The sequence below is a fragment of the Poecilia reticulata genome, chromosome 14 (genome assembly GCF_904066995.2).
Source record: "Poecilia reticulata chromosome 14, P_reticulata-male-v2, whole genome shotgun sequence".
In the NCBI taxonomy this organism is placed as follows: domain Eukaryota; kingdom Metazoa; phylum Chordata; class Actinopteri; order Cyprinodontiformes; family Poeciliidae; genus Poecilia; species Poecilia reticulata.
The window spans coordinates 10,349,982-10,366,197 of NC_088843.1; the positions used below are offsets into that span (position 1 = coordinate 10,349,982).

Below are 16,216 nucleotides of genomic sequence, written 5' to 3' on the forward strand. Positions count from 1 at the left end.
TGAGAGAGAGAATTTGTTAGGCAATTTTTATTACTTTCTTCAAAGTCAAAATACAAACACACTTCATTAGTATTTGGTACCTCTGCCCTTAAACTGTATGATTTGGAATATTTTTTATAAAAGCTTCTCACAATAGTCGGCAGGAATTTTGACCCATTCCTCCTGACAGAACTGGTGTCGGCCATGTTGGTAGGTCGCCTTGCTTGAGTCGCACATGATTTCAGTTTTGCACATAATTTTTCATTAGGACTGAGATCCGGGCTTTGTGATGTCCGTTCCATAACACTGACTTTGTAACCTTTGAGCCACTTTGCAACTAGTTTGGCTGTTTGCTTTGGATCGTTGTCCATTTGGAAAACACATTTGCACCCAAGCCTTTACTTCCTGTCTGTCCAGAAATGACGGTCTTTGTCCCTGTGTGCATTTTCAAACATGAATCTGTTGGTTTTTTTATGTTTGTTTTGAAGTAATGGCTCCTTCCTGGCAGAAGTAAGGGACTCATTTCACTGAGGATAATCACACATTCTTACCATCTTGATAGGCTCATTTCGGACCACAGAATGTTCCTCTCTGGGATTTCTTAAAGTGTATTTAAATTTTTGATTTTGAAGAAAGTAATAAAAACGTGTCTTCTCATTATTGTAATCCTTGGTAATCCTAAATGATCAAAAACACGAAGCATTTTATCTGATTTCATGTCAGACAGCGTCAAAAAAACGCAGATGTCTTTTCATATAATGTATGTAAACTTCTGATTTCAACGGTGCATGTTGTGTGATTGACGTTTGATGTCTCTATTATTTCCTTTTTACCCTCTGGTGGTTCATTTTAATAACCACCTTCCATTTTTTTTTTGCTTCAGTATTTCTGTGCCTGCTGGTTTTGTTTTAGCAAGTTCAGAGCTAGATTGACAACTTAAAGATAACAATGTTTTTCTCTTCAGCTCTGTCTGACGAGACCTTGTGTTATTTCAGCTACCGCAGCCTTGGAGTTTTTCCGTTAATTATTGTAACCATGAAAATAACAAACCAAGTGAGAACAACAAACCTTTGACATCAGAGTAAAACACTCTAGTCCTAAAGTGCCTTGCAAAGTATGTATTGCACTTTTCCCACATTTTGTCATGTTCCAACCACAAAGTTCAACGTACTTTATTTTGATTTTATGTGATAGATTAATGAAGTTGTGCATTATTAAGTTAAAGGACAATGAGAAAAGTTTTTCAAGACTTCCTACAAGAAGGAAAATTGGTATGTGAATTTATTTTTGCCTCTTAAAAAACAAAATAGAAAGAACCTTAAAGCTGTTTGGGACTCCTGTTTTTATCTAATAATAACCATGACCATCGCCCTTCAATGTGTTTGAACTCTGACCTCTGTTGTAGACAGCCTCTTGTCACCATTGTCACTACCAATTCCAGAGTCAGGCCCATGATTCTTACTGGGATAAAAATCTTCCATGCTGGAAATACACAAAGCAGATTGAAAATGTTAAAACGAATAAACTACTAATTAGGTTTGGACACAACATAATGATGAATCTGTTGTTGCCTGTCAGTGAGGGGCTGTGGAAGACATCGTTTGCTGAGAGTCGGGAGGTCCAGGGTGTCTGGTTTCTTGTCCGTCCTACAAGCCTGGATGTTCAAGTACTTGAAGATGTGCACTTTGCCCTTAAGGCAAATCTGAAACGCAGAAAATCCAAAACTCAGCTCAGCTCACTGTCAACCTGCTGTTCCCACTGCAGAGAGAATGATCTCCTCTCAACCACTAGATGGTGCTCTCGCATCAGGTTCATTTCATTCTTGTTAGATGTTTACAGGTGAACATAAGCCCGTCTTACTTCGTATATGAGCAGAAACGCGACGCTGGAGTGAAATGACACACCTGTGCAGGAGGAGACTGCATAGGATTGTTGTCCAGGATGATGTACTCCAGCTGCCTGAGTTTCCTGAAAGCTGGAGGAATCTCTGTGATCTTATTGCAGGAGAAGTCAAGTCGGATGAGAGGCAGATCTGCCAGCTCTGAAAAGGAAAAAAATGAAACCCTGACACAAACAGCAGAATGTACAGAGGTGACAGGAACGTAGCGAACCCGCTTTTCAACATTTCACCAAGTTCAAAAGTCCTCTGACTGGCTCCCTGTAGCTTAAAATCCTGTTGTTTATAAATCACTGAAACACCAAAACACAATAAAGCTGAAAGGTTGCCATAGCAACCTTACAGATCTCTCAGAACCAAAACATGGAGAAGCAGCATTCAGCTTCTGTGCTCCACAAATCTGGAACAAGCTTCCAGAAAACTGAAAAACAGCCGAAAACCTGAACCTAGACTAAAAACCCGCCTCTTTGGAGTTGAATGATGTGGTTAGTTTTAACAGTCTTCATGTTTAACAAAAATCACCGCCGCGAAGGAGTGTAAGGATGACCATTAATTATCCAAATAAATTCTGACTAAATATGAACCCCAGTGGATTTAACCCTCTTTAGAGGACATTTTCTAACTTTCTCCAACCTAATAAAGCTCATTTCTCTTTTCTAAGGCATTTAGGAGCCTGCTTTGCTTTTACCATGATGCATTATGGGAAATTACTGAAGCCACACAGAAGTTTTGAAAGCATTTCACAACTTAATAAAGCATAGGCTGTAAAATCGTTTGTTCTCAAAAATCTTTATGTCTCACCAAATGTAGATATTTCAACACTGACAACGTCTCAGGTTGCATCACCAAAGTAAACCAGTGGAAACAGTTGATGCAGGTCTTAAAAGGCAACATATGCATTTATTGCAATCGATCTTAATGGGTTTTTATATAATAGTCTGCTAACAGCTGTGTCAGCATTGGCTGAAAACACTTCATTCAATCTAAATTTATTTTTGATTAATAAAAAAAGAGAATAAGATCAACACAGATTAAAAAACAACAAAGGAAATGCAAGAAAAACAAACACAATGGAGCTGGTGGAAGAAGGCTTGCCTGCTGAATGTAGCTGGTGTTTAAAAAAAAGCCGATAGGGCCCCCTGCTGAGCAAATCGATTGCCAGGGAGGGTGGCTGCAGTCCTGTTGACCTTAAACTTCTGGATAATATGTGGAACTGCAGTCACATCAAACCGCATAGATTTAGTCCTGTAGCCTCTACCTTTAAAATGCTTGACTACAAATTTATTTCTAATCTGCTGAGACTTTCAACATGTTGTAGGAAGCTGGAATCAACTTTCCGTATCATCGCTGCACCTACAGATGGTGGCCAGATCTTGTTAGATATACATATTTTCACTAATATTAACATTTCGACTCCCTGTAGAAACAACAGTGTCTCGTACGCCCTTGTTAGACCTGATTCAACAGTAAGAAGTTGATTCAACAGTAAGAAGTTGAAAAAGAAAATAAAACTTGACTTCATGCAATGTAGGGCCTGGTGTAGAAAATCAGGGAATGTTTAAAGTACTAGACTTTTTATGACTGCCCTAATTGACATACATGAAAAGGGAATAAATTTGTGTTTTGTTACGAACGCATACGGGATCCAGTTAAACTATTTCAACACTCCAGTAACAGTTTAGTTCACACTGGTCTTGGTTCTAGGGAAACTGCCAGGAAGATGTTTTTTAAAGGAGTCCCGGGGACTGAGGTGCCGAACCCGTTTGATCTCGCTTGATTCGACGACATTCTTTTCACAGTGGTTTACATTTCATGACGGTTTTGATTACTTTCTGACAGCTTCTCATGAGCGAACCTGCCTATAAAAATAACTAAGCTCGCTTCCAACTAAACTCTGTCAGAAAGTAGATTTACTGTCCACTCAATCAGATTCTCATTCATCCGTAAAATGTAAAAGTATTTTAACAAGTTGCATTCCTCTTGAGTTATTACTTATGTCACACAAATCACATTTTTAATTGGTCACGCAACTATTAATCAAGTTTAGAAATTGAAAGCGGGATTGCAAAAAAGAACAGACAACAGACATGACAGGAAACACAAAACAAATCCTTCCAGCCAAGTGTTTTTGGCTCTAAGAGGTCAGCCACACTTGCCAAAATCCACAACGCGGTGTTCCCACTACGCAGCCGTAACTCTGTAAGAGCTGCACGGTGAGACACCAACAGAGCATCTCAAAGTGATCACTGACCCTCGGGCAGCATGTGAAGACAGTTCTTCCTGATGTTGAGTTCACGTAAGGCTTGGAGCCTCCCCACCTGCGCTGGCAGGACCTGGATCTCATTGCAGCTCACGTCCTGGAAGTGGAGGAAAAATGTGGGAAAGCAGAAATACTCTTGTCTGTCAACGTGCATCACGTCATCGGGTCAAATGCACCGATGCCTACGCAACGCTCACCAGCTCCATCAACTCTTTGGCCTTGCCAATCTCTTCAGGGATGGATACCAGCTTGTTGTTGCTCACAAGCAGGACTTTGAGGGGGAGATTGAACAGGTATTTTGGTAGAACCGACAGGAGATTTCGGCTGTGGAGGAAGATAAAACATTGACCTACATATCAGAACTGAGCATAGAGGTACTGGGAATTGAGTTTCAATATAAAAAGAGGAATTGTCTCCTGTTCGTGCAGGCTTGTTTGTGCGCAAAAAAGCAGAACAAGCACCTCTACGTACACATAAAGCTGCAAAACATTAGCTCTTACTTTGACTGAATGCAATAATAGAAACTCATGGCTCACCTGATGTCAAGATAAGTCAGCATCTGCAGATTGATAATGGCTTCAGGGATGGATTTGATACAGTTGTGGTAGAGGTTGAGTGATTCAAGTGGGGCAAAGAGACAGACCTCTGGGGGGATTTCTGCCAGATGATTCTTGGATAGATCTGCAGACAGAAACAGAGAAAGTGTTTACTTCCAACATGCAGAGGTAGGATACCCGTAAAAGCCCTTTTACGGTCCAGGCAGCATCCCCAGTGTTTGATTTAAACCCAAGAGGCCACGAGCTAGAAAGACAGATCAATACATCTCTGTGACAGAGCAGTGGCTAACATGTCTGCTTCATCGAACAATGGTCTAAAATTACAGAGGAGTCTGAAGCTTTGACTGTCTGAGTGCTGCTACGGCTGTAATATGTCAGCACCTCTATCATTGACCTGAGAGGCTCACAGCCTTAGACTGAGCTGAACTCAAGTCTTTTTCTTTGTTGGAAAGCAGCAGGTCTATTGTGTACTGTTGAGTTGATCATTTGTGGTAAAGTTAAAGAAATCGGAGGCCTTTCTTCTTAATTATAACGTTCAATTTGCTTAAAGCGCATGTCTGACAGTAAACGGAGCCCAACCCATAATGTTTATGTGCAACCCATAGATTGCACATCCATCAGTCCATCAGCTCAGTCTTGCAGAGTCACTGGGGGTTGGTGCCTGCCTGTAGCGGTCACTGGGAAAGAGGCAAGGCATACTCTAAGCAGATCACCAGTCCATCGTGCGCACACACACACACACACACACACACACACGCACACACGCACGCGCGCACGCACACACACACACACACAGACACACACCTGAAGACAATTTGGAAAGACTAGTTAGTTTGGACTGTGAGAACTGAGAGAACCCAAGCAAAGCACAGCAAGAACGTGCAAACTTTACACAGCAGACCAGTACGCCAGAAAGCTAGATCAGTGTCAGAAAATGAAATCACTTAAATGAGCTCTTCAGTTTCTGACAAGAAATATTCTCTAATATTCAGCTACAACTCTTCAAGAACCTTGTTGGCAGCTCGAAAAGTGTGTAATTTCAAATGGTTATAGCAAAGGGAAATTATTCCGAGCATTTTTTGGCATGTATGTAAATATTTTACTCTGTGTATAAATTTAATCTGTTTTATGGATAATATGTCTGTTGTGGATAAAATTCAAATCAATTTGTTGAAGTTGTTTGTTGTACAACAAATATAGTAGATAAAACTAGTATATTTATGCTAGCGAAGGATGTATGTAAACACTATACACAATGGTAACAACTGCAAAGAAAAGTAGAACTGAAAAAAATCATGCATATTTCATGCATGGTTTTTTTCATGCATGAAAAAAACCATGCATTTTTTTCTACAATGCTTTAAAAACTGTATTGCTGCACATCTGTTTTACATTTGTGGCCTGAGGTTGAGTTGCTGCTGTTACCTGTAATGCTGCAATGGAAATAGTGGATCTGCAAGTCAAATGCCCTGGTCAGATCTGACAGGGCAGTCTGATGTGTTGCCTTGAAGTACAGGTAATAGAGAGGTGATTGTTGATATTAATTTATTTTTGCTCACTCTCACTAAAGGAAGAACCTCCTGCAATCTGCAGTAGGTTTTGCTCCTTTAAGAAGATAAAAAATCATCAGTTTGAGTCAGCAGATCTGCAGAAGGAAACAAGCTCCCTCCATGACGGCTAAATTAGAGAATATGTGTTGTGGAAAGTCGTGCATGAGAGAGAAGACAACTCCAGATTGCTTTGCATAAGATGAAATAAGCTAGTCATCTTCATATGCTGACTGAACCTTATCATAATAACATAAAGTAAATGTTGTTTAAGCCACTGAAGTTTCATTTTGGTAACACAGGCAGAGAAAAACAAATAAAACTGAATTTTAACAAGCTAACAATGCCAATTGAAGAGACATTTACTAAATGTGCTAATGTGCAAAAGAGGGCATTGAATACTGAGGCGTAAAAGGAGGCAAATGGCACTGCTATGAACTGTTGGCTCGCACCTCAGACATTTTTTAAAACACGTTTCTCTCCGAGCTTTGAAAATTATCACAAGCCTAGATGACTTAACGAATTGAATGTAAAACCGAAAGACTTTCAAATTATAATGTAATATTTCAAGAATAACTCACCATATTAGCAATATTTTAAGCTGGCAATATATTTATAGATGACATTGTTACAACTGTAATAATCAATACATAATATTATTTTAGCAACAGTACAACAGTGGCTCTTCAGTTTTAAATAAAGGCAACTTCACAGTTCAGTTTTGTTTCTTTGTATAAACAATCTAATGTGATATTTTCACTAATGGCCATGATGACCAATGAATATTTAATAAGGTTAAAAGATTCTGCTAACATGTTCAAAACATGTTAAAACTCTTGCTGAAATATAAATTAAACTACATTTATTGGTGAGAGCCTTTTAATAGCTGGTTTAATATAAGTTTTTATGATGAAAAGTGCTGACTTACATCATCACTTACATCCAGACCTGGATGTATTTTCACATCAGAACGTATTTCAAATGCTTGCTAATTTATCACAGGATGAGACACATTGGAAACTGCTGAATGAGGTCGGGAGGGGAGGGAGTTATAAATTGAAGCTGATATTTTAACTTGCATGCTAAACATTTCATAGCAAGAGGAAGATGCAAATGTAAAGCTGGACTTAGATCCAGTGATTTTAGCTCCATGCTCTTCTTACTGAGCAGATAAAGCCATTCTAGAGTACAGATGCAGATATTCGTTAAACAGAATACATAAATGAGAGCATTTGAATTTTTTTAAGTATTAAGCACTAACTTATTTTATTTCTTTGGTTCAGAGTGTGTTGAATGCAATGAAAACATTGGACACTGTGTCCTTTTTTTAAATTAGCATTTCAAGGCTCAAGATAATGTGAAATTCACATCAGCTCCACTTGTGACACAAACAGGCGTAGATCGTAATTTGAGTTAAGATAACTCAAATTGTCCTCCTCTTTATATTCAGTGATATTCAGTAATTATATAGTAGTCATAATAGTAGTAGGATTGTGTGTGTGCGGGCTGCCATACATTGAAGCAATCACTTTAAAACAATAATTAGCTAGTAAGCAAGGAAGCTAGCACATATAATATATTACTCCAATTCTCTGACATCGTCTTTGAAAGAATTTAAACCTTGATACCAGTTTTCAAGCCATTCCTAATGCTTAATAAATTGTATTAAACTCAGTTCAGACCTTGTGTAAAAGTGAAGAACAGATAGTTGGTTTGAAAAATAAGCTAATTTATGTTTCCTTCCAGTCATTGTCTATATGCCCTCTCATCTTTGCAGGGTCACGGGTGTGAGGGACGCAGTCATTGGGTGAGATACAGAATAAATCATGTAAATGCCACCATATTAAATCCTAAAATTTTTCTGCTGCCTGTGTTGTTTCTCAAGGTTCCCAAAACACACACCTAAGATATTTCCATAAACCTTCTTGTAAATACACAAATAACTTGTTTCCATTTACAGCAGTATCCATCCAAAACAGGCTTCCTTACATTCACTTCCAATAAACATTGATTTAACGGGTAGAAGTGTGTGTGTTTGGGTGCGTGTGTGTGTGTGTGTGTGTGTGTGTGTAGGTGTGTGTGTGTGTGTGTGTGTGTGTGTGTGTGTGTGTGTGTGTGTGTGTGTGTGTGTGTGTGTGTGTGTGTGTGTGTGTGTGTGTGCGCGTGTGCGCGCGTGTGTGTGTGTGTGTGTGTGTGTAAGTGCACAAGTGCGTGAACAATCTTATTTTCTGAATTATCTCCGGCTGACAAGATAATTAGAAACCTCTGCAAAGAGCTGCGTGGCCTCAGATAAACGGAGAGCTTTCAATTATTCTGTCCCGCCACACAGAAGACCCCCATCCTTTCTACTGAACGAGTAAAGACTGCAGCGCTCCCATCGTCTTAAAACCAGCCATTACATGTGGTTACCACTTTATTAGACAATCAGGCTGTGTGCGCTAAAAGCAACCACTCTAGTTTGGTTTGGATTCGCTTCACGTTTTAACAAGATTTGACAAATTTAGAAACCCTCACCACTAATTAACAGCGAATATATTCACAGACCTCTCAGACCTGAACTCTAACAGCAGCCAGTGAGCAGAAAGAAGAAGCGAGCGATGACAGTCAGTAGAGCAAAGACAAAGTAAGTGAAGAGCTTAAAGGAAACAGAAATTACCACAAGGAGGAACACCTAATGGGAGGTCGTGGGGTACGCTCGCTCTCCATTAAGAGTGGCCGCAGCCTCTCCCTGAGGCTCTGATTGTGATGATGTAACGCAGCTGTACACAGACTATCCACCTGCCCCACAACTGGGGATTCCTGCTTAGCACTGGAATCATGAGGGCTGATGATAGCACGATACGGGAGGAGGGATTCAGGGGTCTTTTGTACGCGGGTTTCTGTCTCCTCCTTTTCCAGACTGTGCACCATCTGCAGGCCGCAGCGGGTCTTTAATCCACCTGCTGGTTTGCTCAGAGCTCCCACAGGACAAAGCCTATGAGGCAGAGGAGCACTCCATCACGGATCCACTCCGCTGCACCCTTTACGCTGCATCGGCAATACATTCATTAAGGTTGGAAGTGCAGATAATACCCTTTCTTCCTGTGACACAGCAGAATCTCCTTTAATAGATATCCTATCAAGGTTTAAAGCAAACTAAATGACAACAAGCATTACTTTTTTATGAAGTACCTAAAAAGGGATTAGGAAGAGGTAACAGATTAATATTGAACAGTGAAGGCACAAACTTCCTGGAAAGAAACACAATAATTAACCTGCGGTTAATTGTCAGGACCCTACAGCAGAAGTGACCAGCTTGTCTCTCTGGCATCCAGTTGCTTTTGTTCCTGCTGGTAATATGGGTCTTTGTCTATGGGGCCACTGTGTCAGGGGGCTGCTCAAAAAGATGATGAACCTTCAGGATACCATGTATTGTTTATTAGCATGTTCACTCACTGTGGAGTGGGCGTTTCCACGTATCGTGCACACAGTAAGTACAGTAAGAATTGTAAGAAAATACAGCTGCGTACCTCAGCGGTTAGACGTTTTACGGACTCTGGATTTCATCAATTCTCTGATGGTTCAATACTAAGTGTGTTTATTAAAACACGGTTTGAATTTTTAATGCTGTTTTGGCCTCAAAAAACACACATTTGATTGGTTAACACTGGACTGCTTACTTTTACAGATTCTTCAAAGCAGAAATCAGTCTTGTGGAAAGAATGCAAAAAAGTAGAAAAGGGTTAAATCCCTTTCCTCATTCTAGGGACGATAGTTTAAATCATAAGAATCCAAAATAGGTCTCATTTTGTGGTCCGGTTGACTGACAAGGTGTAAAATAAATATCCAACTAACTGAAAATATTCAATTTGTTGTCTTAGTCACACATTAACTTGGTTCATGTCCAGATCAAATACTTCAAACACACTTCGTAAAATATTTAGCTGCCTTTAGGCCATTTCTAGATTTTCATCTTTTCTCTAATCCAGAATCTGTAAGCGTTCGAGGGCTTGTGAAGGAATAAAATATAGGCTGAACACGAAACTCTGCAGACTAAGAACACAAATTCCCACATGTCTCTGAATCCAGCACAATTCAAAACATTTAGCAGACCGTCACAGCAGCACTAGTGCAAAATCTTTATTATTCATCAGCTGCAATGCTTTCCTGAAAGTGTGCGAGGACTGTAAAGGGATTATGTGACCATGCATGAGTAGCTCAGTCAAAACTTAAAGGAACAGAAGCACTTACTTGTGGATCTGCAGAGTTGCAGCTAAGGTAGCCACAAGGACTACAAGAATACTGCGTCTTGTCCTTGTAGTATCGCTGTTAACAATATTACTACCCACCCACCCATCTATTGTCTTTACACGTTAATCCTTACACGGTCATGGAGTGGAAAGACCGCAGGCTGGGATTCAAACCAAGGACCTTCTTGCTGCAAGTCCACAGTAATAACAGCTGTTCCACTATTAATATCGCAAAGAACAGCTTGCAACGCAATAACTATCGGCTGGTTTATTCTAAGAAACTTAATGCACATTTTGCATGGAAACAAGGCATTCAGCCTTTTGGATGGAGTTTGATCAGTAGATGATAGAGGAAGGAGTATGGAATTACTGCAACTGGTTTTATCATTGCAGTTTTTATTAATAATATAATCAATAAATAATTTTTCACATGCAAAATGAGCTAGTTCTTTTAAGCATCTGAACTTGAAATGCTTCGCACATAAAGAAGACGTAAAAAACAGATGCCAAAGAAACTGCGTCTCATTCCAAACATTTTTTAATTGAATTGGAAAAATGGTGGATCTATTATTTCTTTGTTCTGACACAGTTATATTCTGACGTTTCTGTTTATTTGTGGGCAAAAAAAAATCAACTGACCATCTGTCATCATTATGACAGATTAAAAGCCAGGATTAATGGCTGGATACATGAGACTCGCGTCAAACACAAGTAAAGCAATGAGACGTTTTCACTCTTTGTCTAATCTTTTCTTAATGGTTCTCACTCACACAGTTTGTGTATCAGTCGACCAATGCACATGTTAGCTCTGTAATATGTCACCATGACCTCAATACTCTGCCTGTCGTTGAGACGATAGAATCAATCAGAGCTGCTGTAACATGAGAGTCATTAATGAAATGTTACACCAAGGTCTAAAACAAAAGTATATTTTAGATTTTCTTTTCCAACAAGCTCGTGAAATATGATTTTTCTGCCTCAAGCGCTGAAAATAATACAAAATATGAAGTCACTGCTGACTAAAGGACCACTCATCTGAAGACCAATGGAATATGGTTACATTTTGATGTAAAAAAAAAAAACAACTAACTTGGCAGCTCATGGTCAGTGGGCGAGAGGCGGCAGACACCCTTTATAGGCCAGTCCACCGCAAATACAAAACGTGATGTTTTTTTATTTGTAATAAAAAAAACTCAACTGAACAATTTACTATCTATACCTATAAAAAATAATTGCTTATATTTCTGCTTATATTTCTAAAATAAGTTCAGTTCTGAAAACAAAAACGTGAAGTTATAACTCTCAGAATGAGTCCTGAAGATTAAACCCTCGATTGAATCCTGTTGTGTTTTTAGCAGCCAGGTTTCCCAGAGCCCTGTGCAACGGCTCTGCCTTTTTTTTTCTTTTGTTTGCAGATAAGAGGCCTTCACAGTGTTTGCATGGGTTGATTATTAAATTAAGGAATTTGGCCTGGTTCGTGACCTTGTGCAGAGGTCACCTTTCAAGATTCCAAGATCCCAGGAATGTGGTGACGACACATTGTGGGACTTACTCTGTTCACTCCACACTAATTAAAGGTACATAAGCTAAGCACATCTGTTTCAACAAAACCTGTTGTAGCTGTGAAACCCCTAAAGCAAACTCCCTCATTTGATGATTAAAAAAAATCACACTCTTCCTAATTCGTTCCCATTCATTTCACTATTGGTTTAATTTTAAAACCTCGGCATATAAAATGAGGCTAAGAGGTTTTCTAAATGTAGAAGGATTCTGTTTACAAACTAAGGTAACACTTTATTTGCATGACACTGGCATAATACTGTCATAAACATGACATATCACCTGTTATGAACATGAAGGAGTCTTCATGAATGTTTGACTGTTGTCATGAAGTGTTGCTCTGCAAATAATGACACTTTTAATGCAAAGTTGTACTAAAACTTCCATAAAAAGTCCATTAAAAGTCATAAAGTGTTACCCAAACAACAATCTCTATCAGGAGCCATTTAATAATGTATAATAATGTGTTTAATAATGTACTTCTTGGCAGTTGTTCTACTCTATAAAGTTGACTGCAAACCTTATTATGCACCTCACTCTCCCTCAGTCGGGAAAAAGTACGTTTTGCATTTTGTTGTGTCACAATCACCAACTTTAATGTTTTTACTGGGGTTTGATGTGATAGACAAACACAAAATGGTGTATAATTGTGCAGTCAGTCTGTTTCCTTTGTAGTTATCAGATGTGCACAACACAAATTTTGATCAAAGTTGGTGGGAAGTTGGATGAAGGCAAGTACGGGCAATACTGAAAGAAAACTTGTTAGAGACAAAAGACTTAAAGTCTTACAACCATAATGAGATGGTTCATATCAAAACATATTTATGTGCTGGAATATGTGGTAAAGGCTTGAAAATTGATGTTTACAGATGCTCTCTATCCAACTGTAGACTAAAACAAACTCCCCAGCACTCTTTGTGCCAGGTGGTTGTGTAAACTCACAAAACTCTTTATAACGTTTAGCATTTGGATCAAAGCCAGTAAAAGGCCATCCAACCAAGGACAGCTGTGGAAAAAATTAAGAGACCCCTTAAAATGACCAGTTTCTCTGATTTCACTCTCTGTAGGTAAATGTTTGAGTAAAATGAACATTGTTCTTTTATTCTATGAACTACCGACAACACGTCTCTGAAATCCCAAGCAAAATAAAGTATTTATTTGCATAAAATGACAAAATGGTCAAAATAACAAAAAAGACGCAGCGCTTTCAGACCTCAAACAGCGCAAAGAAAACAAGTTCATATTCATTTAGAAACAACAAAACTAATATTTTATCTTCAGAAATCAACATTTGGTGGAATAACCAGGAGGTTTTCAATGGGGTCCAGAGCAGCGGCCTCTTCATTGTTTCCACTCTTCTTAATACCAACATTGTACATGCAGTGACAATTATGATTCATCATAAAGCTGCATCAAGGCAGTGTGAGCTTGTTCTGTTAACCTGGGTATCTGGCCTGTTCGTTGTGTTGCTGTCCTGCATCACAGCACAAGCTGAGGGCAGCGTCACAGAGAGCTGCTGCTTTTTCTCATGGGAAAACAAACTGAGTGGCGACAAACTGCTAGTAGCACACGGCAAACAGGCACTCATGTGTGAGATAGCCTCTCCGCTCCAGCTGATAGGCGGACCTTACAGAGGTCGCCTGTTAGTTTCTGGAGCAGCCATGTTTTAAAGTAAAACAAAACACGTCATAATAGAGTTAAGATTAAACAGACGCATATTACAGCTGATGAAAGAGGACCTAAAGTTAAAGCAACTCACTTTTAAGAGCACGGTGTTTGTTTGCAGATGGAGAACAATTAAAGCGATCACTTCTCTCAGATTAGATGTAAACGAGTTTCTTTCAACAGTTAATCTGAAATGCAGGCACGTAACACCTTTTGTTGCTGACGTACAGGGCGGCGTTGATGTCTTTGTGCAAGTGAAAGTGTGACTTCCCTCTAGCACAACCCTTTATTCAGAGCACCGACACGCCGACATGAAATGAAAGTGAAGACACAGCAGTTTTCTCTGTCGTTGGATTAGGCTCTATGGAAAGTAGAGGCTTTACAGGCGTGAAAACGTCTGTTTATATCTCTGATTTTCATACCTGGAATATGCCATGCTCTGGAGATAACAGGTGACAATCACAAGTCTGGATTTAGATCAAAATGAGCTCATTGTTACAGCAGCATGATGAACAAAACACCCAGCATTTTAGACAAAATGCAGGCCTTTGGAAGTCACTTTATTCTCTCTTCTTGTGCCAATCTGGAATGAGGAAAAGTTAATAAAGCCAATCGGAACCTCTGAATAAAAAGAAATATTTATCTAAATCTTTAAACTTCTTTTCCTGCTCTAGTCAGAAGCTCATTATTTTTTATACAGCTTCTGGTGCTTCTTTTGACTTCAGATGTGTCATTAAAAAAAAAAAAAAAAACCCTGCTTCGACAAACTCCCTGGGGCCGAGGGGTGTAACGCAGGCCAGGGGCTCGTCAGAGGAATAAGCTGCTGATGATAAAGTGCCGCCATATGGCAGGTGGACACATCAGAGGACGAGACGTTCGCTGTGAGAGTCAGCGTCTTCTGGATAACAAGCATAAAGACTGACAATGTTTTGTAACAAACATTTTCATGAAGATTATACTCATGTTCTTAAGTTTTGCTTATTTAATGAGTAAGATTTCTTTTTCTGTGTTTGAGCAGAGGTGATCAAAATCACGTTAAAGTATCCGTGTTTGGTATAGTAATAAAGAAACCGTGCACTTTATCTTACACTTTCCAGGCTCTAATTTATGTCGATACTTTTAAACTTAATTTCTGTTTGTCTACATTTATAATGCAAATTTTATTACCAACTGAAAAAGTCAATGAATCAATCAATCAGACAAAAATGATCCAATTCCTATTGGCCCATCTCTACTTACAGATAACATAATTAGGAATAAGTTCAGCTTTTTTGTTTGAAAACCAAACCTATTAGACTGTATTATGCAAATTGTTGTTAATCTCTGACTAAATACCATGAAATCTAGGTATTTTTACTCAAGGTTATCCTACCTTGAAAATCTCATTCCTGCCAGGCTCTCATGCGCAGCGCTATAGAAGCCCAGTGCAAAACCCTGAATACCAAGTCAAACTTAGTATGTGTGGTAACACAGCAATAAGAGAACGTGACTGACCTACTGACTGACCTGACTGCAGCATAAGGTCACCTTTCAGGCAGAAACCATTAAAGAACAAGCCTAGAGAAAATAAAAAGTCAGACCAGCTCCCCTCTTTCTGTTTGGCACATTCTAAAATGTATGGATCTATATCAGCGAAGGCATGCAGGCAGCCAGGGGGTGAGGCTCTGAGTACCCTTCATCTTTTGTCTGCCCAAAACGAAGAAGCACCCTCAGTGCCACATGCGCCGCACAAAGGATACGAAGCGTGCAAGGCATGTGTAACTTGGTTCATTCATAATTTGCTTCCTGGTGCAAAATGAACTGAGCCTTCAGTCCAAAGCGCTGCACAGCGCCTGCTTGTTGGGTGCGCCTGCCGTCTCATTCATGTCTCCAGGGGAGATATAATAATGAAAGCTACTGGCGTCGGGGAAAAAAAAGGCACTCAACAAGAGTCCGCGGAGGAGCGCAGAGGTGGGATATATGACCCACTGGACGGTAAATACAACGAGGATGTTGAGGTTTAACACGAGTCAGTCCAGCTTCCCCCATTTAGAGGCTGCGCCCCTATTTATTCAGGAATTAAAAAAAAAAAAAAAAAAAAAAGCAGAAATCTACGCACAAAGCGAGCATGCTGCGTTCATCACCCTCCCACCGCTCTGATTTGGATCTGCAGGCTCCAGAACAGCGACTCACCTGCTTGTGTCGTATCGGTCAGATCGTAGTTGATCCCCGGGTACTCCCTCAGCTTCCTGCCGCTCAGGTTCAGGATCCCTGAGCTCACGGCATCTTCCAGAGCCCGGTCCAGGCTGCGGGCAGTGTGGTGCTGCTGCTGCTGCTGCTGCTGCTGGTGCTGATACTGGTTGACACCCGGGCTCCAGTGGGGTCCGCTGGGGCAGTCATGGTTTTGTAGAGCAGTGACAGCTCCTACACCTCCCTGACCAGACGCCATTTTCGTAAAAAAAAAAAAAAAAAAAGGAGAAATTACTCGTATAATAATACGAGCGCACAGCGGCAGTTTCTCCGCCCCTGCGCATGCAGGGTGC

General features: G+C 39.9%; 1 protein-coding gene across 1 annotated transcript in view; it reads right to left on the reverse strand.

Annotated features, from left to right (window-relative positions):
* Window positions 1-16,216, reverse strand: part of lrch2 (leucine-rich repeats and calponin homology (CH) domain containing 2) — a 46,438-nt gene extending 30,222 nt beyond the window's left edge. Inside the window, exons 1-7 of the mRNA XM_017308608.2 lie at window positions 15,867-16,216; window positions 4,673-4,817; window positions 4,334-4,460; window positions 4,128-4,233; window positions 1,884-2,020; window positions 1,551-1,681; window positions 1,374-1,461 (exon numbers count right to left, since the gene is read on the reverse strand). Coding sequence (XP_017164097.1) covers window positions 1,374-1,461; window positions 1,551-1,681; window positions 1,884-2,020; window positions 4,128-4,233; window positions 4,334-4,460; window positions 4,673-4,817; window positions 15,867-16,122 — 990 coding nt within the window. The 5' untranslated portion in view covers window positions 16,123-16,216. The remainder of the gene's footprint in view (window positions 1-1,373; window positions 1,462-1,550; window positions 1,682-1,883; window positions 2,021-4,127; window positions 4,234-4,333; window positions 4,461-4,672; window positions 4,818-15,866) is intronic.